Source organism: Sylvia atricapilla, chromosome 10 (genome assembly GCF_009819655.1).
Source record: "Sylvia atricapilla isolate bSylAtr1 chromosome 10, bSylAtr1.pri, whole genome shotgun sequence".
NCBI classification, from domain to species: domain Eukaryota; kingdom Metazoa; phylum Chordata; class Aves; order Passeriformes; family Sylviidae; genus Sylvia; species Sylvia atricapilla.
This window is the reverse complement of record NC_089149.1, coordinates 21,751,295-21,774,819: the sequence shown is the minus strand read 5'-3', so window position 1 is coordinate 21,774,819 and position 23,525 is coordinate 21,751,295. Positions and strand designations below refer to the sequence as shown.

Below are 23,525 nucleotides of genomic sequence, written 5' to 3'. Positions count from 1 at the left end.
TTTTTTAAATGTAGATGAAAGTATTTAATAGCTACTTAAATTTGTATAGTATAAAAGCATGTTAAACTCTCTGGGTCAGGAAAATTTGATCCTCCTTCTCACATATGACTTTCCTAAATCTGTTTGAAAAGTGGAACTCAGTCTTTTTTAAACTATTTGTATAAATATGGCTGAAGGCTTGTTTTTCAACCTGGCAATAGAAACAATAATTCATTGACTAAATTTAGGACAAGTGTAAGATGGCAAAACTTGCCTGCATAATGTAAAAATTATTGAAGTTCAGTTTGGTGTGCTCCAGACTCTTTGGGCTTCTGAAGGCCCACCTGGGAGCCCTGTTCCTTCCAAGCATCACAGAGGCCTTAGAAGAAGAGGGGCTGAGTTGTGAAATTACTGTACTCACCATCACTGCAGGCGTGATTGTTTCCAGGCTTCTTTTTCTTGGCTCTTAACAAAAGCCAAAATCTCCCTATTTTTCAAGCTGTGAAACCTCTGCTTTCTAGATGCTGTGCAGGGACCAAAGTTGTTTGTTTGGATACAGAAGTTCATAACAGAACCAGATGCATCTGTAAGGGGAGGCAGCAAGAGTCATCAAGGACTCTTAACATGAAACGTGTGTGCCATAGGGGCAGCTGGAAGGGCAGGCTTGGACCCTCCTTGGAAAGAAAAACCCCTGGAAACCTGACTGTTATTTCTAAGATCAGCGGAGTTAGTGGTGAAATCATGAGTTATTTCAAATAGCACATGATTTAGCTCCCACTTTCCATGTGAGTGTCTGCTCATTCTTAGAGGAGCAGAGATTGAGTCCATTACTGACATGATTAATGGGGTTTTGGGTATCCTTGGCATGTAAGTTTGCATGGGCTGGCAGGAGCAGCACAGCGAGAGGTCTCTGGGCTCCTGGGGAGGCACTCCAAGTGCTTAAGTAGGAGAGAGCTAATACAGTCAGCAAAGCAAGCTGTGGGCAAAGCACAGTTACTCACACTGAGTGTGATCCAGGGAGTGATGAGACAAAATCTGTCCTTTAAATGTGCTGGGCACTGCAGCCTGTCAGGGAGCCCTGGACCACAACAGCCTGTGCACTGTGATATTTGTACACAATAGCTGCATCTTTGCCTTCTTTTTTATTTAAATGGACTATGCCATCCCATGTTTTGGTAGCGTTGAGTAAATGTGTTTACTTGGGTGCAAGTGGAGCTGAGCAGCTTTTCTTTAGAGAGCCTGAACTTGAGTGTTAGCAGGGAGGGCCGTGTGAGCCGTGTGTGGTTAGACCTCTCCGAAGGGCAGCCTTTGCAGGAAGTAAATATCATTGTTGTTGATGCATCCCTCTGAAGATTTAACCACTGCTAAAGTGCTTTCAGACTAAAAGCTGTTCAGAATAGGTTCAGACTGAAAATGTTTGAAATGGCTAATGGAGTTTGAACTCCATTTTCAAATGCTAAATTCACCATGTCACTGGGAAGAAGTGACTGCCTGAAAACATTATTCCTGATCAGTGTTTGAGAAGGAGCAGTATTAACTTCTGTGCTTCACTGTAAAAGGTGAATGTGCCAAGAGAAGGTGCTTAGTGACATTGCACCTTATAACTCATCCAACACCTTGGGCCAACAGCTTATGCACATGAGACAGTCTGGCAGTGCCAGAAATCATGGTTAGATATAGGATATTTATATAAAATAAATTAAAATAATTCAGATGAATTATAGGCTTTAATGCTTTAGGCTGATACCTGCATTATTTGATTACCACAGTTTGTATGCACACATGAGAGGGTAATTGGTCTCTGGCTTGAACAAACAATTGCCATGATTGCCTAAACATTAGAAAATTAGGCTGAATTCATAGTGCATTTACAAATGCTGAATTCTCTAAATAAAAGCTTTGATTTTTTTGGATGATTATTTCAGGAGCATATATTCTGTTGTTGAGATTTAGTTCTTTTTTGAAGAAAACCGTTTTGGTGAAAAATGCCATGCCTGATCAGCCTTCAAGAGCATTCAGCTTTGGAAGTAATCAACTATGAACAGGAAGAGCCTTTGTGGCCAAGCTTTTGCAGCTAAGTGGTTAAACATAACCAATTCTCAGAAGGGAAGTGCTTTGAGTTTTTAACACAAGCTTAAATATAACAATATGCAATATTTTCCACGTCCCAGTTCTTTGTAAATAAACCTGTGACATTCTTTTTCAAAGTCTACAGAGGCAACAAGGCCAGTGTTACCTGATTTCTCAGGTTTGCAGGGCTGTGTTTCTTGACTTTCTTTCAAGTGCAGTCTTGTTGGGAAGGACAGTGGGGAACAGTGGGCTTGGGTTAGCTGTCTTGTTCAGCTACAGTGTTTTACAGGCTGAGTAAGGAGTAATGAGTAATGGCCCCACTAAGACAAATATTGGTTCTCTCAGTCAGTGTGTTCATATCAGTTGGCAAGAAGTGTTGTATTAGGTAAAAAAATTTACTTGCTCTATGCTCTTACCTATAAAAAATTATACTGGAAACTTTGCAGATTCTGTGCAATGCATGGAGCAGGCCAGTTTTGCTGGGCAAGCAGAACAGGTCTCTCTGAAGCTTATTCACCATGATGCCAGGGTCAGTGTGAGGTATAGGGTGCATTTTATCTCTTCTCCTGTGGCTCCCACTCTGCCTCAGTCTGGGAGGAGCAGAGGATCTTCCCAGTGCTGTGTGTGCTGGAAGGACAGTGATTCACGGCCGCAGGGCCAGCCCTGGGAAAACTCCCTATCGTGGGCCACAGGGGCTCCCCAGGCTTTCCCTGTGCCCAGACATTGTGTGTCGTGACTGCTGAAAAAATGTTAGCTTAAAATGTCACTTATGTGTGAAGTAAAAGGAATAAGGTGCATTTCAGAGACTGTGGGTACTGCTGGGAAGTCCCTAAGCAACCAAGAATTCAGACATCTGTTACTAAGCATGGCCTGAAAACTCATACTTCTCTGTCTTCTGTCTCTTTTACTCATAGACTCAAAGATTGGGTAAATCACTTAGTGCAGGCATTGGTAACACAGCTGGGTAGAGCCCAGGAACCCACAGTTAGGAAACTGTGCTCAGTTTGTCAGAACAGTGGGATTTTTTTTTTTTCACTTTCTGGTGTCTATGAGGCCACCATCACTTTTTTTGAGAGCCATGGTTTAATCATATTGTATCCTGAGTTCTCTGGATGAAACAGCAAAAGTTTGAGGAATCCCATGATTCTGAGTGAGTGATAGGTTCCTTTCTTTCATAACTACTCACGTGCAAAGTGATGGGGGAAAATCAGAGTGGTTTGTGTAAACTCTAAGGAAAAATGCAGTCAATAATATCCAGGCACTTGTTGTGTAGGGTTTGGGTGCTTCAATTTATAAATAATCTTATAATTTATAAATTTATAATATATAAATTTATATATTCAATTTATACATCACCTTTTAGTCTGAGGGTGAGGACATGGAGGAGAGCCTCCAGTGACACAGTAGGTACTGCAAGCTGCTTCATGGTATTAGTACATAGGGATTCTTCATACTAAACCAGTTGTATTCCACAGGCCTTCCTCTGGAAATCGTGGGTCTTTCTGTAAGGGAAGAGAAAACATGTTTGGGAGGCCAGATTTGTCTGGCTTTCACTCCTTTGCTGTCTTGAATGACAGAGTTGCTCCACTGTGACTGAGAGCATAATCTGGGCTGCTGGGCATTGATTTTGGTTGTTTTCTTCTCTTTAGGCAGAGAAGGTGAGTGGGACAGATCTGTAGGTTAATTGGAAGTACCCCAAAGCTTGCTGTTGTGAGCCCTCTGTGAAGTGGCTGCCTTGGCCAGCCCCAGCACAGTGGGTCACACAGTGTCACTGCTGGTGGCCCTGGCCTCTGCTGGCCTGCTGGGAACTAAGAGAAGCTTGGCTCCTTGTGGAGAACTTCAGGAGATCCACTTCTCTCTGTGGTTTCCTGCTCTGGAGCCTGACAAGACAGCTCAGCCAGTAGCTGCTTTCAGAAAAAGGGCTTATTTTGTGCAGGCTGTGGAGCTGGCAGAGGCTACAGGCAGTGCCAGGAGTCCCCTGTCAGCCCTGTCCTGCAGCCTGTGCTCACTGCTGGGAATGTCTCTCTGAGAAGCTGTTGCCTGCTTCTCCTTGCTTTGCAGCCATTGATGTGTCCTGTGACACTCCTTCTGCAGCTCCTGGGGTGACTCTGCTCCTCTCTTCTCCTTTCAAAAGAGTCAAAGCTTTTAGTCCTGTCTCCACATTGCTGGCCAAAAAGGCATGAGGTGGAGAGGGAAGTGGAGGAGGCAAGTATCATTGTTGGATTTGGCACGTATTTCTGGGGGAGGATGTAAGGAAGACTTGACTTTTTTTTTTTTTTATCAGAAACCTCAGAGGCTGAAGGAACTTTGCTTGGAACAGTTTTATTCCCAGAAATCTGCTTGAACACTGTTCTTGCTTGTAATTAATGCCTTAGCTGATAGTATTGAATAGTGTGTGTGGGCAGGAGCTGGGTTGCAGTTATTGGTATGCATGTGTGTTGGCTGCAGGACAAAGTGAAAAAATGCAGGCCATGATAACAAGGTTCTTAACCTCTTCCTGAGAAAAAAATGCTGTTCTGTTTGGCTTTGACTAAATTGCATATTTTTTTTTTGTTTATTGTCAGATAGACACAATTTCACTGGAAATCAGGACACTGTATCCTTCTGTACCTGAAGATGCAGAACAAAAAGCAGAAAATTTGTTTGTTAGAGAGGTGAGTATCTAATTTTAAATGAAACCAAGAGTTTGGGGGAGGTTTGCTATATTTATAATTAACATCTTTTTTCTTTTAATATGTTTAGGTGATTTGAATCAGGTTTGAATTTGGAAGGCCAGTAGGAGGGGGGAGGGTTAGCAGCATGTCTGCAGTTGCCTATTGTGAGATGGTTGTATCTAGATAAACTCTAAATGCACTGAATTAGCCTGCCATTGTACTGTTTTCCAGCTGCATTTCCTGTCACCACTAGTCCATTGATATTGATGTTGGTATTTTTACATCAGTGCTAATGATCAGTGATCTGCATGTGCTTTGCACTTTGAGAATATTGATCTCTTTCCAAAAATAGATAACCAATTGGCACTGGTTTAGACTCGTAGGTGTTATTACAAGGTATGAATCTCATTTGAAGTTGTGCATATGAGGAGCTGGTGCAGTGAAGGGTGCGTAGGGGTTTAAATTTATTGTCAGTATTTAGAGTCTGTTTTAGTGCACCATAATAGAAAGTTCAGCAAGTTCTTTCATGACAGTTAGAGGCCCACCAGGAGTGAATAATTGCTATGCATTTAAACCCTCCCCCTGTGGTTGTATTGTTTCCATACTTGATCTCAGATTGTAGGAGAAGATTTCTCATCTTATTGCCTCAGGAATATTTCGTGTTGTCACTGGTTTTATCATTTTGAAGGACTTCAGAGGAACTGGTTGCACTGTTCAAAGAAATTTACTTTAGATGGCTCTCTGAACCTTCCCATCTTTCATTATAAATGTGCAATATAGCTCACCATTTGTGTTAACAAAACAGGCTTATGAAACCGAATTTTCAGCCAGCTTCTAGAAAGAGTTTAATTCCGAGCACTTATAATTAGCCTGTAAATGTGATGGTTCTCTACCTTTTTTCACAGATTGGGATTTTTCACACCTTGCTTCTGGTCTGAAAAAGTATTTCATATGCACTATAATTGGAAGAGGAAACTGTGGAGGAAAAGTCAGTCGCAGACAAACACAGGGATTAGAAATCATGAAGTTCAAAATTAGGCAGAGATGAAGCTGTTGAATTGTGTGCAATGTGACATTTTACAGGCTGGCCCTATTTCTTTTCAGCAGGTCTAAAAAGAGCCATAATCATTTACTGCCAGCTCAGATTGCCTGAACTTTGCTGTCTTTGTTAATCTGGCAGCACTGTTAAAAGATAACACAGCTTGTGGAGTTATCTACCTTCCCAGAAGCCTCACTGCCCTTTCAGCACTTTGGGGTCTGCTTTTTATTCTAAGGTTCCACAAGTTGCAAGGCCAGCACTGCTCTCATGGCTTTACAGGGAAAGTGGTGGATCTAAAAATGGAACACGGTGCACAGTGCCTGGGAATCATTACAGCTGAGTACGCCAAGGGGATGCTAATGGCAACCTGGTAAAACACATATTGAGGACATCTATTAGCTTTCTCTGCAGTACCAGTGAGCCAAGGGGAGGGGGAGAGAGGAGCAAAGCAGTGGAAAAAACAGTACTACAGGACTAAGCCTGTGCATGGAAGAGTAGCAGGGTAAAGACCCTGTTTAAAGTAGTAATGCATATGTTCCAATTTGCCACAAAGCCAAAAGCTATACATATATATATATATATATACACACACAATAAATTAAACTCCATGGAGAGGATGGTTTCCAGTCCAGAATCAGGCAAAACTAAGCACAGGGTTCTGTGAAGATCTGTGATTGTAGTCCCCTGCAGCAACTGCAGAGATGTGTGCTGCCCTAGCAGCAGCCTATTTTCTCCGTGGCAGGTGTTCAGCACTTTGGGATAGATGTACAGGAGTGAAGTTAGTGGCCTTCACTTCTTCTTGGAACTGTGGAAAAGCCAAAACTTCACTCACTGAAGGAGTCTTTCTTCAAATATAGCATGATGCCATGAACACTGAGTGTGTCCACCTTGGGGACACCTGACTGACTGTTGGTCACCTGGACTTGTGGCAACCCAGGGTGGAACTCCCAATTCCTGATGAGACACTGGAGAATGTACAGCTCCATATGCTGAAGCCATTTTGGTATCAGCTGTGTCTGACTGCTCACTATCTCAGCACTTGAGCAAGTTGAGACAAAGACATGGAGCAAGTTGGTGAGCTGCAAAAGAAGGGTCTGCTCTTGGAGGGGAAACTAATTTCCTCCATAGTGTGAGGACCTGGTAGTGAAACTGTTTCAAGACCTCAGAACCATGGTCTCTTGGTCTCATTCTTCTGAGTGCTTGGTGGTGTTCAAATGGTCTTGTCTACAAGACAAGGTCATTCGTAAAGGCTTGTCAGAAGTCTGTGATAATGCTTTAACATCCTGTCTGTTCCTTCCTGGCTGTGTGTTTCCCACTGGTGACAGTAGGAAAGCTTTCCCTCCACCTCTGGCCCTTTCATGGCTATAGCCCTTCAAGGATGAGCCCGTACCAAAATCCACACAAAGGCAGCTTGGGGATTTGATCAGATTTCTCTTCCTCAAGCGACCATAGACAGTAGTTAGAGGCATACCAGGAGGACTCAGTTGCCTGTGCAGGATCAGTTTATAGATCCAAAAGAGCTGGCAAGACAGGTGGAGAAAGATGAAGCTGATGCTGCTGAGGAAAGCTTTCAGTATTGATGGCATTTGATGCTGTCCTGTAGTGGAAGGTTTCTGTCTCTGGTTGTCTGTTCAATTCTCTTAATGCTGCTCTTGGGATAGATGCTTTTGGATACCTCAGGAACTTGAAACTTTCCCTGTTGGGGATATTGAAATGTTATTGTAATGGCTGAGGCAGAAGAATTGACTTTAAATAAGGTGTCTGACCATCTGTGTTTTGCTAAAATGAAAATCTAAACCAAAATAAAATTAAGGTGACAAATAAATAACCCCTTAACATGTACTTTATGCCTGCAAAGAGAATAAATATTCTACATTTTATGATTGATTAGTATCTGAGTCCCTTTATTAATTTATACCTAAGTGTTAGCTATATTTAAAAGTTAATACTTTGTGAATTGATTATTCCTATACCTGTAGTTGTATTAGGATATTTTCCTTGTGGATTTTTCCACCTTACCTTTTCTTAGGCAGGACCAGCCTGAGGAGCTAAATCAGGGTCCAGGAAAGGAGAAGTTTCCCTAAACTTTTAGAGCCAGAATAAAATTGTCTTCAGTGTTCTGTTGTTTTAAGTATTCCTAACTTCCTTTATCATGCTGTTTCCTTCCAAATTTTGAATTTTCTCACTCGTCACAGAGTCTGCTGCACGTCTGCTGCATTTATGCCAGTCAGCATTGTCCTCATGGTCCATAATTTTGGCAAAAAGGAGCATTCACTTCACTAGAAACAAAATAAAATTATTCCTTTTAAACAATAAAAAACACTCCTAATATCACCTTTCCTAAGCCTATATCCTGAATATGCAGATCAAATGGGAATTCTTGGGATTTTCCCCACATTTCATTTGCAAATCTAGGGGGATAGTGCACTTTGCTGTTCAAAGTTACATTTAGTCTGAGGAACATAAACTACCTAACTGCAACGTATTTAATCCCATATTGGTTTGCATCAAGTCAGTATTTTCAGGAGGAATGCAAGCACAGGAACACAAAGACATGCTGTTTGTGTCTGTGTATCTATAGGAATAAAATTCTAGGTATATGTAAAAAATAATGCAGGAAGTAAATATTAGTTGTTAACTCTCCTTTAGGAAATGAGTTTAAGCCAGGTGATCCTTCAAAAGAAAAAAAAAAAGGTGCTACCTGGGTAAGTTTTGGGAAACATGTTTGCAGAGGGGCTGTCCCCATGAATGAGGAGGTGTAGGAGCTGTGCAGGGGCAGAAGGAGTGATCTTCGGGGGTGAATAACGAATCAAAATGAAGTAAGTGTGTAGGAATACTTTAATTTCATTCAGGGAATGATGTAGTTAATTTTGTCTATGATAATCCAGTGTTAATGTGGGTGTCTCTGAACTTTCCTGTTGAGGTTTTCTAGATACACAAGAGGGAGTTGTCACTTGGAGTAAGCTTGCAAAGCCCTTCCCACTCATCTGAGGGAGTTTTTATTTGAGATTTTGCACTTTGGGTCTACAGGATCTGTATGCAATTGTGAAGCATGAGTTTTATTAATCACAATGTAAAAAAGCCCCGGTGTCTCCTGTATAACTTCTGAAAGTGGTGGTGTGCCCATAGTGTTGATTTCAGAGGCTTTTTGATTTGCAGGCTAACCTGCATTGTTCTTACTTCTTTCAAAATCAGATTAAAATGGGAACTTTTGTTGACAATGGCACCCAGAAAGTTTTGTTGTTGCTCATCACAGTGTAAATTTCCCCATCTTCAAAATCTAAGTTTTTCCAGTGCTGGAAAGAGCTGTAGTGTCAGGGCTAGACATAGATTATTAAAGGATAGTGAGTCTTTTCAGAAAGCCCAGAACACAAATACTTTGCATGTTTTTAAAATGTTTGATACTTTAAAATAACAGTATGTTTCAATGGTTTTTTTGCTAGTTACTTGCCTGTGTCACTAGACTTTACTATATATGTGAATTGTTATTTTGGGAGCAGTTTTGAGAGCCCCAAAATGAAGGTCCTGGTTGGCAGCAGCCACTGGTGATGGAGCTGCCATGGAGCTCATGGAGCTCCCATGGTCATTGTGGGTGTGAGGAGTCTGGGGCAGGCTGAGTGGAGGGCTGGATTTCCACCCAATGTGACCCCAGCACCTCCCCAAATCCTGCACACCTCCTTCCTTTGGTTGTTGAGCTGAGGTCAGAGGAGAGAGGGAAGCTCTGTGAGCAGAGCTGTGCACGTCATGGGCAGAGCAGGGACCCACCTCTGCTGCTTCCTCTCCAGCACTGTGGCCACATCCAGCTTGGAACCTCTTTGCTTTCTCTTTCCATGCTCCTGCATGTGCTTGTTCCACCTCAGGAACAGCCACTCTGCCAGGGTGAGGGGCAGAATTTCTCTGTGCATGTAGCTCCTCTGCTCCTCTGTAGCTCCACTTGTTCCACAAATTATTTGCATTATATGTGCATCTCTGTCTCTTAAGACAACATTCCAAGTGCTGTCTTAGAGAGGATATGAGCAGGGAAATTGTTTCCTTTGTTCCTTTGTGTTTCCCTCACTCCTTTTTTTTTTTTTTTTTTCTTTCTGTTTGGTTTTTTTGTAGATTTTTATTTGGGGTTTCTTTTGGGTTGTTTTTTTTTGGGTTTTTTGGTTAGTTGGTTGTTTTGTTTTTCTTTCCCTCCAAAAGGTTCCTTTCCATTGGTGGGTAAATATTTCTGAAGTGTCTTTTTCACAGTGGTAGCCATCATGCTGTCATCACCAAGACCAGAGATAAGAAGTTGCACGTGGAAAAAGTCTGCAGGATTGTCCGTCCCTGTAAGGAAAAATTAGGCCATCCAGATAAAAACAAAAAAAGAGAAAAAAAAAAATAAGGAAAGACCTTAGTTTGATAGGGCCCCTGGGAATGGGCTGTGCTGCTTGCCTGGTTAGCAGAGCAGCAGAAAGTTCATGCAAACATGTGCCAACCCTCCCACATCCCAAAACTTCCATTTCTCTGTCTATATTTTTCCTCCCCCACAGTTCACTTGAGCTCAACAGCCCCTGCATTGGTGCCTCTGTTCTTTGCCAGGAACAGCAGTATCCAGCTCTAGCCTCTTCATTCTCTGCCTCTAGAAGGTTTTACTTTCTCCTCAAATCAGGTTTGCAGATATCGTTCCTCATTGCTAAAACTTAATTTCTGATAATAATTTCCAATTTTAAAAAAATCATTCTAAGTCAGTATGATTAGCAGAAGTATTTAATTTTTTAGTTGTGATATTCTGAAGAGAATGTCTGCACTCTTTTTTTGATATTACTTTTTAGGTTAGCTCTGGTTTCCCCCCAGAAGCTAGTTCAAGAACAGTGGTAGCTGTTGCACTGGGTTGGCTTGTCTTTTGTGAATTTACTGAGTGATACTTGAATGTGCTGCTTTGTCCTCTTTGATTTTTATTTTGATTAGCTTTTTCTTGGAGGAGCACAATAAACCTTTATAGTTACAAGCTAAAGTACTGTGGCCTGCTCTATATTCACAACTGCTTTTTTGAACACATCACCCTATAATGTTTGCAATAAAAGCCAGCATTGAGAGTTCTCTGTGGGCTTTAATTGCATCTGTTAAATAAAACACTTAGTAATGAAAGTACCACAGGGGAAAAGTGGTCCTTTCTGTATAAGGTTCACTCGGTTTGCATTTGCCAAGGAAAAGGGGAATGATGTATGAATTGGAGATTCTGGGCTCACCCTCACAATGCTCTGTGAGCTTTTCATTGGCTTATGTAGGACAGAGTATATGTTACCCTTGTAAGAGTATTCTTATGGCCTAGGTGCCTGTTACACACAATTAACACAAACACAAGTGTGACCAAGTTGTTTTATGAAGAATCATAAAACAAAGTTTGGTGTGAAGTGGTTTTTTTTGTCATTATCTCTACATTCAGAGGCCAAGTGCAAACAATGCTGGAGTGGTTTTCAGGGATAACTGTGAACCTGACCCTGGCAAGCACAGAGTCAGTGATAAGGCTAGAATATTATCTTCATTCTTGGACAATATGTGATTGTATTGTCTAGTGGTCCCACTTTATTCTGCATCCTGTAAAATAATGAGGTCTTGTGTCAGACAAGAAGGTAAATATTGGATCCACATGGAATGTGTTACTGCCTTTGGTTGTGCTGAACTGCCATGGGGTTATAGCAGTGCCTATAAATGTGCACCCACTTCCTTGCCACCTTTTCCACACTCTAAAACCAAGTAAAGCTGTCACAGAAGACTCTGAATACAAAGAAGATGACTTCTTAAAATAATTTGTGGCTACATATTCTGCATATTTTGCACAAGATTTAAAAAAAGAGATCTGTTAAGCCAGTGCTGAGTAATTTAGACAGACCATCTCTGGTTTGCTTCAGCAGCCTGATAATCCCCTCTCTGTCCCTCTGAGGCAGAGACCCCTGTGCAAGCAATGACTCCCATGGGCACTTCAGAGGAAGCTGGGAACGAAGGGAGGGAATACTCCCAACTCAAGCAGTCAACCTTTTTATATTAGTTTATAATTGTCCTTTTATTGTCTTTCCTTCTTCTTTCTCTGCACAGCTTTTGGTATTTAGACACCTTTGATCTATCCATTATTCCATTCTGTTTGACTCCTGGTGTCTCATGCCTTTCTGTGAGACCATCTTTACTGCTCCCACCTCTGATTCCTTTCCATCCTGCTGCTGCTTTCTCTACTGTAGATCTCCACCCTTTTCCTTCCTGATATGCCTCCTTTTCCCTATGGTCCTGGGCAGCAACTTCTATTCTTAAGTTCTAGGCTTGATCCCTCTCTTTCTTCCTTTCTATCTCAGGCGGGCTGGTGCAAATTTTCAGATGGAATGTGTGGAGAAAATAACACAGTACTGGGGCAGAGTCTTCAGCATACTGTACAAATACCAGTTTGCAATTTACACTCTGTATGAAGAATCACTGGAAGTTCTGACATTGTGTCATTTTTCTTGTAGATGTGCACCTTAGCAATAACTATACATATTTCATGCATCTTGTTGCCTTTCAAAATGTCATGTTGTATTTTAACTGCATTGATAAAAGTTCTGCATCAAATAATTTCCACAGATATTCTGGTCTGTTTGACAGCATAACCAAGCCCTTCTGTTTAGTTCAGGTTTGGCTTCCTTATTTAAGGGAGATTGATGTACTAAGAACAATTTCCAAAGGTAAATGCAAAATCAGCAAGACAAATTTTAGATAGCAAAAAATGCATGATGACATGACTAAGCAAATTCAGTGTGGAAGGGAAAATGAGACTGGTGAAAAATTACAGTCCTATTAATATATTCCTGAATGCTATTAAGAGATTAAAGATCAATCCTTAAGGGCAGAATAAGAAGTAGAGAGCTTGTGCTGCAACAAGGGGGAATAAAAAGAGTAAGGCAGATGTATTTGCAGTGGAAGGTTTAGGTAATGAAACAGGATGCAAATGAAAAATGTGTAATCAATGTCCATGGAGGAAGTCAGGCTTAAACTAGATCATGTCTTTTGAGGCAGTAAGTATATAATTTAATGATGCTTCCTAGAAAGCAGATGAGAATCAGTAAAGCATGTTAAATTGCTATCAGCTCCCTCGTCCATCTTGCATGATTCAGGGTATTTGATTTTAAAGGGAAATTGTGCTTCAAAATATGGAAACATATGACTCTGGCTTTCTTTTGAGAACTGAGCACCCAGCTCTAAAAGAGAAGAATAGGTTCTCTAGTGCATGGGCTCCCTCAGAATTTTATCAGTTCTCTAGCTTCCTTGAGTCTAATCCCTTGTAGTAATTCTGTTGTTGTTTGTGTTTCTTCTGTTTAGGCTTGTAAATACTACAGTTCCCACTGGCATGTTGTGAACTACAAATATGAATCCTATTCAGAAGACTTTCGACACTTACCACAGTAAGAACTCACATAAGTTTGCTTTTTATTATTTTTTCCCCTTTAGGCTTGTGTTATTTGCTAAGCTTTGTCCAGATTTGCTCTTTCCTTTGTCTTCTACACTGTGCTTGTTTTACCGTATTTGTAGTGCCTTGCATTTTTAAAAAGGGGAAGCAAAGGTCCTTCAGAAAAGTTCAAGACTCTGCAGAATTCATTGGTATCAACAAACTCCATTAGTGCTGATTCAAATCCTTACAGGCGTATTTGCGTTTTCAAAGCACAGTTGATACAGGAGAAGTGGCTTTTCCTTTTCCTTAATAATGCATAAATGTCACTCACCTTTCACTGGGATGCATTCTCCTTTTAGTTACCCTGTGGAGCAGGGAGGAACTAAATAGCTGCTTTATGGCTGCATTGTACAGGAGAAGTGGGTGCACTGATGGTAGAAGGAGGTGTGCCAGTGTCAGGGTAAGGGGCATCTCTCCTGTGCTGGGAGGCACATGAACATGAAAATCACTGTAAAAGGCCCAGAAGGAGCAGGAAAAAGTTCTTTGACTTGAGTGGAAAGAAATTAAGAATCTGGTGCTCATTCCTACATGCATGAGTTTCTACCCATACTCTTGCTTCTGGAAGGTTTGTGTCCTACCCCTGAGGAAGGTTTTAGAGAGTAGTTACCAAAATCACCAAGTGCCAGAATGAGCTGTGTTACTGCCTCCTTTCCTGGAGTTTGTCATTAAAATTACAATATTGGATGAAAAAGGTTTTTACCTGCACATAAGACAGGAATGAATGAGTGCCCCAAGCTTGGGTTGGATGGAAACTGGTACTAACTTCATTGCTTCAGGAACTGATAAAACTCATAAAATGAGTTTTATGGCCCAGATAGATGCTGTGTTCAGAGGGGTTTGCACTGCAAACCTTCCATTGGACCTGCATTTGCTCTTGTAGGTTGGTATTTTTATGAACAGCGTACATGGTAGTGCAAAAAGCCATTAAGAGCAGTTTTGCTAATTGGAGGTTATAAACACATCCTGTCTTAAGTACCCAGCCTGCTGATTGGTTTAGAAAATAAATGCATTTAGTGCTCAAGAAAAATGGTTGTAGCACAGCTGTTTTCCATTTAACCTTAAATGTCTTCACTCTTATGAAATATGCATTGGACAGATGTGGGTGCATTACTATGCACAAAAGTACGTTTTAGCTGATTACATACATTCTCTTCTGCAAAGAATATTTTAGTGTGGTGCTTAATGGGATTTGCTTTCATGGGTTCGTGCTCCAAGGGTACCAGGGTGTCTTGCATCTTACTTTTCCCCCTCTCCTAATGTATGCATTTTACTGAGGATTATACTGGCACTAGATCTTTTGTCTTGTATCTCTTAGGGAAGGTTTGGGTGCCACACTTGTTGATATTTCAGACACAGAGTTATAGCAGGAGCTGCCTGCATTTTGTTTGCTGGAAACCTCCATGGCTTTTGAGCTTAACATACCTTCAGCAGGTCTGGTTTGAGGTCCACCTCATTTCCTGTTGTTTCCAGCCTCTTCAACCTTCATTTGCATGTGCATGTTACAGAATTTGGTGATTTAGACTAAATCTTCTCAAGGGAAATAAGGAGGCTTGATATGTCCTGGTCATTATACTATATCTCACTGTTGATAGCTCTGGATGCCCACTTTTTACCAGTTTTTGTTTGATTTGAAGAAACCTGCTGTCATACTTCCAGAAATCTGAACATATTCTTGTATTAATCTCCTTATAGGAAGTCATATTGGTGAGCACTGGTTGCGTGTTAAGTGTTTAGATTTACATAGTGGGAAAGGAATATCATTTACAGTGCCAGATCTAACTGTGACTGAAGTAATTCCATTCACTGAAGGTGTGCTGAACTTCCCTGTGTGCTTTTCCATAGAAATAAGCATATTGGGACTCAGCAGCGTTCAGCAGTGCTGAAGGACTTCATTCTCGGCTGTGCTTGAGGCCACGCTGAGCTGGGTCATACAACACCTCAAGTAATGACTGCATGGTGTAGCAGATTTTTGTCAGAGTCACTCTTTGTGAATGCTGACCCTTTCTGCTTGGAAAGCAGTTGCTGAGTGCTGCTGAGCACTGGGGCAGGCAGTGAGCACTCAGCACCTCCACTGCAGCGCTGCTGTGGCACCAGGGCAGAGCTCAGCGCCATGTGCGTGACAGCATCAAAGTATTGCTTGGGTTTTTCTCTGAGTGTGTTCCTCCTTAGAGGTTTTTCTCAGTGCTTTCTAGCCCTTTAAATTCCTCTCTGTGAGCTCTCACTACCTCTTTTACACCATGTTTATGCTTTATGCCAATGTGTCCTTGCTTCTTGAGCAAGTGGCCGGGTAGGAAAAGATCAGGGCTGCTTAGTGTGTGCTGTGCTGACTGTCTGGGAACAGAATGAGTCATTTGCAAAATTTTTGCTGCTATTTATAAGAACCCTGGAACACTGTGTAGATATTTCAGGTCTGGTGCCTCTTTTTTGTAAAAGGTGGGATTTGGCTTGAGATTTCTGGTTTGGAGTCATTTCAGGTGGGAGAGTTTGTGTAAGGATTTTTAATAGCTGCCCTTGGTTGCATTGGAAAACCTGCAATGGTTTTCCATCACACATACTCTGACTATTAAACCTTTACAGATGTCAAAAATGCCAGTGGATTGTAAATGTTCCTTTTATTCAAAATGTTCCTTTTATTCATATCAGTTGTTTGTTGTAAATAACCTGTAAAACTGGAACAAACCGAAGAGGGAATGAAACTCTCTTGTGTTCTCTGTGGACTTGTGGTGGCATAAGCACACCATGGGAACACTGGTTTTGAAATGGGAAAAACGGAGAAGACATAGGTATTGCTCATTATTCTGATCTTCTTATCTGTAATTTATGTATGAATGAATAAAAAATGAAAAGGGTCAAAGTTTTGGGTTTTTTTTTAATTCTGGAGAAGTCAGTCTCCCTAATGAATAATAGCTTTTGGCATGAAAACTTTTTTAGGTTTTCGTATGATAACTAAAGATTTTCAAGATGAGATTTGTAATCTTTAGGAAATTGAAAACAGTGCTGGAATTTCTCAGGGCACTGAAAAATCTTATTTTTTCCATTTAAAAATACCCTTGAATTTTTATTGTGAGTATTTGGCTGTTACTTGCTGTTTAATTCTGCAGCATGAGAAGTACTCTGGGCCTAAGTACAGTTATTTATGTGCTTAAAATGAAGCAAATGCTTAAGTGCTTTTTCATACTCAGGTGTGGGTTTGTGTATACAGTATACAGTTTGAGTATACATATGTAAAGAACTTAAATGGCATCACATCAAAAAGACATCTGTGTATTTTGAAAAATTGCTTGAAGGCTGCGCTCATCGTACTGAATAGAAAAAAATATCTTGGAATCATGCAGTGATGAAGAAGCTTTAAGATTAAAGTTCTAATGTTCTTGGTTAAGAAATCTATTGAAGAACTCAGTCTCTTTCCTTTGACAGCCTTTAGTGGAATATCTCTTTGGAAATTGTTTTGGGGTTGTTGCCCATTGTGGTGGAAAGCAGTGAATAATCCCAGAATTGGTATTTTATCATTTGTATAGAACTGTTACAACCTCAGAATCTTGGGGGGAAAAAAGATGTATGTGGCTTAGGACAAAAGTATTTTTAAAAGTATAGTGATTTTAATGGAGACAATAGGACCAAAGCCAAAGGTGTACTGACATTGCCTGGGGGCTCAGTGTGGCTACCTCCCTGAAATAACAGGTACATGATTTTTTTTTAATAAATAAATACATTTTTCCCCCCCTCCCAGAAGTGACTGTAGACCAGAGAAACTGCCATCACATTCCTTTGAAATCGATCATGAAGATGTGGATAAGGATGAAGTATGTATTCTTGTCTTGGTGTGGGGTGTTTTTTTTTTCCTACTGGGGAAGTTATTCATTGCTTTTATATCAAATAAAGAATGATAGTGGGGGTTCATTATCTCCTATAAAATATTTCATATTTTAAATAGCTCTGAAATTAGTGGAACAGCTTTGTCTCTGTTACCCCATGTATGGGAGAGCTATTAATAATGTCTTATGTTAAAAGGAATGAAAGGGTGATTATTTGTTATCAAGCAGATATTCACACATTAACAGTTTTTGTCTTGGAAGTCAGAAAACAAGTCTGTGCAATTTTAACCTTGTCTTCTGTATAGGACACAACATCCCACTCATCTTCTAAAGGTGGTGGTGGTGGAGGAGGAGGAGGGTTAGCAGCAGGAGTTTACAAGTCTGGATGGCTTTATAAAGGGAATTTCAACAGCACTGTAAATAACAGCATCACTGTTCGGGTGAGGAAACAACATTATTCTTTCTTTATTCCATTTGGATTTATTTTCCCCACAGAGGCACACTTTTTGCCATTGTCACTTAACTGTTTATATCTCAGCTTTGATTACATTGCTTTGAATGATTAATAAAGTAATATTTCGTTTGTCTGCAAAACAGTGATTGAAATGCAGTCAGAAGTTTCCTGTTATTTAAACTGTGTAAATAAACTATCAGAGAAAATAATTTGCAGTACAATGATTTTCATGCTTCTTCTTTCCCACCACTTCAGTCATTCAAAAAGCGCTTCTTCCAGCTGACACAGTTGTCGGATAACTCGTATATTATGAATTTTTATAAAGATGAAAAAATATCAAAGGAGCCAAAGGGATGTATTTTTTTGGATTCTTGTACAGGAGTCGTACAGGTAAGTTCCAGTTTATTTCATTGTAGTGTTTTGGGTGTAGGATGCATTTAGAAAGGCAAGTGGAAAAAGACATTCATTGACAAAATAACGGTCTCATTAGCAGTTTCAGAAAATGAAAGCACCAACGATTTTGCTCTTTAATTTGGTGCAGATGCTCAGACAGACAAGTTACAAAAAACCCACAGCTGAATTATGGTAGCAGACCATGCACACATTCTTTGTCCATGGCAAACATGAGAAAAAAAATACTGTGAAATGTTTGGGAGAGGTTTCACTGAAATTATTTTCTGAGATGTTATATTTTGCCTCATGCTTACTAAGAGCATGCTTGCTTGTTGTGGGGTGAAGAGATTCAGGTTACAAAGCTTTGCCTGTTGGGCAAGTGTGAAATTAATCTTGTATCCTGAGCCTCCTTGAAAGTCATCACTTTTGGAGCCTTAATGGCATCAGGTAGGACAGAACCTCCTTGTTTGTTTGCCAGAAATGTCTAAACTAACTTTTTTTTTTTTTTTTTTTTTTTTTTTTTTTAACCTTTAAACTGTGTTCTTAGCTTTTTTCTCTCATCTCGTTCTTCCTTTCCTCTCATTCTAATCATATATTTCTCTTTTTTCTTTTGTTTCATTCTAAACAAGATGTTACCTTGAATGGTATGTGACTATTGACTGATCCAGCTCAATGTGTCAGTGAATAAGGAAATGCCTCTTTTTTAATCCATACTTTACTACTTAACCAGTCAAGAATGGTAACAGTGCTAGGCAGGCTGATTTGAGGATTGCTTTGAAAGGAACCTTTCAGGTAACACAAGGGAAGACCCCTGATAAACAACAAGTTTTCTTGGTTGTGATGTCCCTCCTGGTGCTGTTCAGAAGGGTGTTTCTTTTTCCAAGCAGGGGTAGAAGAGGATGGAGATAAGCATGTAGGACAGTGATGTTTGCCAGTGTCAATCCATTGGCTTGAGAGACCCTCACAGGTAGCTTGGAGGTGTAGCAGAAGCCATGGAGGAGGTTATAATAAAGAAATCCTGGTGGGAAATTGATGCTTGCTCCTGCCTCCTGACAGCAAGGGCTTCCTTGTCAGCTGGGTCTCAGCCAGAGTCCACTCCAGCCCCGGAGAGTGTTGTTATGTACTTATTTCATCCTACCCCAGAGGGTGCCCTTTCTGCTGTGCTGTTTCTCATGACACTCCAGGATAGCAGAAATGTCTTGACTGCAAGATTTCTGCCCTTTTTGACTAACTTCTGACAAAAAATCCCTCAAGAAACCTTTGAAATCCTCCTCCCCTGAACCTTTGACAGCTGCTTTCTAAATGTTCAGTGTTCCTCCAGCTTGTCCCTCACGGGTTGAACCGTGGGTTCTCCTCTTGCCTGCCACCACATACAAATTTCTGTGGTAGCTTTTAATTGACATTTAGTATGGCACTCACGAATTTAAGCTATCTTCACTAGCAAGAAGTTAGAATCTTAGCCAAGGGTGTACTAGGGTGAATACCATCAGCTGTCAAGGTCTGTGATGGACTTGTAATCATAGGGCAAAAAAACAAAACCTGCCTTAGAGTTGCCATAAACAAGGAGACCAGAGAATGTGGAGAAAGGGTTGGGTAAAACTGAGTTTTTAGTGAAAAAATGTGATATGTACACTGTGATTTAATGAGTTTTAATACCACTATAAATTCTGTAAATCTCTATGAATGACTTTGAGCTTCTGTTTGATTGAGATAGAATATCAAAATTATAGTAAATATCCTAGAGAAATCATCTCCAGATAAAACAGAAAATGATTCCAAAACAATTCTGTTGGTTTGGAAGAATGACCCTGCAGGCATTAGACTCAGCCTGATGTTTCATTTATAGCTCATTCATGGTCTCTTTTTTGAATCTTGTATTATTTCTTTCTGAAAGAAACTTTTGGACTTGAAATTAAATGTTTTAAGTGTTGAAGATTAGAAGTCAAGGTCCATACACCATATGGAAGGAGTTTTATGGAGGAGCAAACTGAGAAATGGTACTTTGAGGATTTTTTCCTGTTAACTGATCAGGAAGGTAAAATAGTTGGCCTAAGATTTGAAACCAAGACTTTGCTGTAGATCTCATCTGCTTGCCAGAAGTCTGAAGGGCAGATGGAAAAGTGGATATTGAAGTTTTCCTGCCCTGCCTGATGTTTTTAAAGTTCAGCATGCAAGATATATTGCTGTATTAGATAATGTCTGATAGTCTTTCAGTACCTGATTTAAAGATCCTGGCCATGTCATAAGGGGGAATATATGAAATAGAAAGTAAATCCATGAATTTTAAATGCTTTTGCGTTATCTGAAGTAAAATTGAAACATAGCATTCTTCTTTATAGATTGTACGTAAACTGGGGTACATAATCCACTTTACAAATAACCTGGCTTTAAAAGCTTTTAATGGCCACTACCTTAGAATCTTGGCATAGTTTTCTTCAACTTCTAGCTCTTGGTCAAGCTTTTATATAATTTTATATATATGTAACAGGTTTTAGTCCTTGTTTTACATTAGTTTGAATGTATGATTGGAAGAAAAGGAGTGATTTCAGGGTCAGGATAAATACTGAACACCCAAAAACCAATTGCCACAAAACCCAAGCCTGTTCTTACTCTGCCTTTGATGAACTAAAATTTATAACCCTGAAAAAATATTCACCTCCATGAAGTACTTGAGAGGAAAATTATTTCTTATCAAGAGAATTTCCAGTAGCAGGACTAAAAATTAGCACACATGCACACATATACATGCAAAACAACCCCAAGGCAGCTTGAAAAGCCAAGATTTGTCTGACCCTTTTGACCCAAGTAGCTACAGAAGAAGTAGTTCAGTCTTAAGTGATTCCTGATCTGGGTCATGACATGTAATACAAGAACTGGAGCAAGTGATTAGCAACAGATTGGGTAGGAATCCTCTAAATCATCCGTCCTGCTGGAAAAAAATGTTCATGGAACTTGCTTCTCAGTGTCCTGGGTTCTCATCCTCCTCTGCTAATCAGTATCAGATTTTGCCTCTGTTCCTCTTTAATAAAAATATCACCATCATCTCACCATCTGCCTTACAAACCTCTTAAATAACTTGTTCGTATAGAACTGTGCAGAAAAATATTTACTGTATGCAGAACTACAGGAGACCACTGTGATGTTATTTGAGACTGTTAAGGAAGAAAAACAGGAGTGAAATGACCAGTTATGGGGTGGATGATTTTTTTTTTCATTTGTCAGCATCGCTCCAAGGTTAAATCTGTCAACAAAGTGATGGCAATGTTCTGGAATATTGAAATCAAAATGGTGGCATTGATGTCCATCATCAGTCAGCTTTAAAAGTTCAGTGAAACTATAGGGAATAGAATGCATTACTGTTCTCTCAGATATAAGCAAGGAGGAGAGAATATTGATGCAGCTGCTTCCTTAAAAATAAGATATATGTATCTCACTAATGGGGTAAATTTGAGAAATTAAGTACATTATGTTAGATCCCATCACTTTGTTCACTTTTATTGAGCTGTTTCAATAGTTAAGTACCTGTTAATTATTATGACAGAAATTGATAGATTTATCTCCTGCGGGTAAAATCTGGTGACAGAGAACAGCTCTCAGAACTCAATCTATTCCCAGTATTCTGAGCATTTGTTATTTTGTGCTTGAAAAGGATAGCATTGCAATGACTGACCAGCACTGTACCTCACCTTTGCCTTTTGTGAAAAAATCGTTGAAATCCCCTCCGTTGTTTTTTAAATCCTTCTGAGACAGAAGTAGATGTGGGAAGTACCTATTGTAATAGTTACTGTGAGGAATTTGTCCTGTTGCAATCTTCTGGAAAGTCCTGTTCCCACTCTCCCCCAAATATTTTTATGACTTAGCAATACTTTGATTTATCTTTTCTGGTGTGCTGGTAAAGTGTAAGAGGCTTGTTTTTGAGAGCTGTTCTCTCCAGACCACTCCAACTCATGTAGCAATGCTGTACGTTGTGACCAGAGGTCTTTTATTGTTCCACATGGAGAGGTATTCCCTTCTGAACTATTGTCCATTTCAGATTTCTGTGGCTAAATATAGGACATATGTTTGGCCAGAGAAGCTCTTAAATGTATAAATTAACCAAAATTTGTATTAGTAGCATACTATTTGAATTTTCTTTGAAGCCACTGAAGTTTCCTTAAACGTAATTTTTAAGGAGTGGCCATATACAAGTCCATCTTATGGATGCCTTTTTCAGTACCTTTTTTTTTTATTAGTTCTAATGTTTATTTTTATTTTCCTTTTGTTCCAACAGAATAACAGGCTTAGGAAACATGCCTTTGAGTTGAAAATGAATGACCTCACATACTTTGTGCTGGCAGCTGAAAATGAGCAGGATATGGATGACTGGATTTTTACGCTCAACAAAATCCTGCAAATAAATCCAGAGGGAACCATTCAGGAGAGGAAGAGTGCAGATCTCACTGATCTGAGACTTGGTAAGAGTGAAAAATACCTTGTATTGCTGGGGAGTTTTTAAACAAGTGAAAAAAGTGGAACCTTCATATCAGTGTTTAATCATTCTAACTGCCTGAGTCTGTAATGGATTCTGTACCTATTGATTTCTGAGGCAGCAGCACCTATCCTGGCAATCCCTGCACAGTGTCAGCTAACTCCCCTCAGATCATTTTCAAATGGCTAGAGGGGAGGTAAAACTGCTCCCACAAAGTCAGCAGGAGCAACATGGCTCCACTTTGCATATGCAGCTCTTTTTTTAATTTAGTCTCTGTCAGTGATCTTGCTGTACTTTGTGTTTTACTGTCCTGGAACTCTGAAGGTTTAAAAAAGTTTTGTGGTGGAGAGTGATTTGATCAATTTTCCAACATTTTGCTTTCTTTAAAAATCTGGAGCTAATAATTAAAAAAAAAAAAAAAAAAGCTGTGGTATATGGCTCTGTTTCTGAAAGCTTATTGACTTTTACTTCTTGCTTTTTTGAGCTTGCATATTATGCTCTCACTGTAGAAGAGAGAATTGGATGCTCTGTTATACTGCAGTCTTCGTGTGGCAGTAACTCATTCCTCCACATAATAAATCCACATACAGTTTGGATGAACTCCAGCTGAAATTCTAAGGCTGAAAACACTTGGAACTTTAATACAGATGTAAAATGCATGTGCTCTGAGCTGAGTCAAAGCTTTGAATTCACATGCATCTAAATCTTAGGGATAATCAGAGCTAATTGAACTCTGTAGCCTGATGTTTATGATAAGTTCTAATTTCAGAAGGACAGTATACTGTTAATATAGGCAAGGATGTTTTTAGAACTTGGAGGCATAAGAGGTTTGCACTTCAGAATCAGAGGAGTACTTTTGAAAATCCCACCCATAAAGGATATTAATGAAACAGGAAGAAACGTGTGCATAAAAGGTCAAAAACACAGGCTAACAGAAAACAGAAGTCTCTACTGGTAAAAAAGCTGATAACAAGTAACAGGAATGTGCTATAGAGCTAACTTGTCAAAAAGACATGAGGCTTTCTTGGCAAGAAGAGCCCTAAGTGACTGTAATGACTTCTTTCACATGAGGCTGAATTACCCCGTGAGAACAGAGCACTGCCTGGTGAGCTGAGTCAGGCACAGGGCTTGTGTTCAGTGCTGCTCGCTGGATTCAGGGGTGTGCAGCTCAGGGAGCCCAGCCTGCATCCCAAAGAGTGGGGCAGGTCC

The 23,525-nt window shown here is 40.1% G+C and overlaps 1 protein-coding gene across 6 annotated transcripts in view; it reads left to right on the top strand.

The window, feature by feature from the left end:
• DOCK10 (dedicator of cytokinesis 10) overlaps positions 1-23,525 on the top strand; it is a 142,424-nt gene that overhangs the window by 55,762 nt on the left and 63,137 nt on the right. For all 6 annotated transcript variants that reach the window (XM_066326275.1, XM_066326273.1, XM_066326272.1 and 3 more), the window contains exons 3-8: positions 4,614-4,703; positions 13,057-13,139; positions 16,917-16,989; positions 17,307-17,441; positions 17,711-17,845; positions 22,119-22,302. In XM_066326275.1, coding sequence (XP_066182372.1) covers positions 4,614-4,703; positions 13,057-13,139; positions 16,917-16,989; positions 17,307-17,441; positions 17,711-17,845; positions 22,119-22,302 — 700 coding nt within the window. The remainder of the gene's footprint in view (positions 1-4,613; positions 4,704-13,056; positions 13,140-16,916; positions 16,990-17,306; positions 17,442-17,710; positions 17,846-22,118; positions 22,303-23,525) is intronic.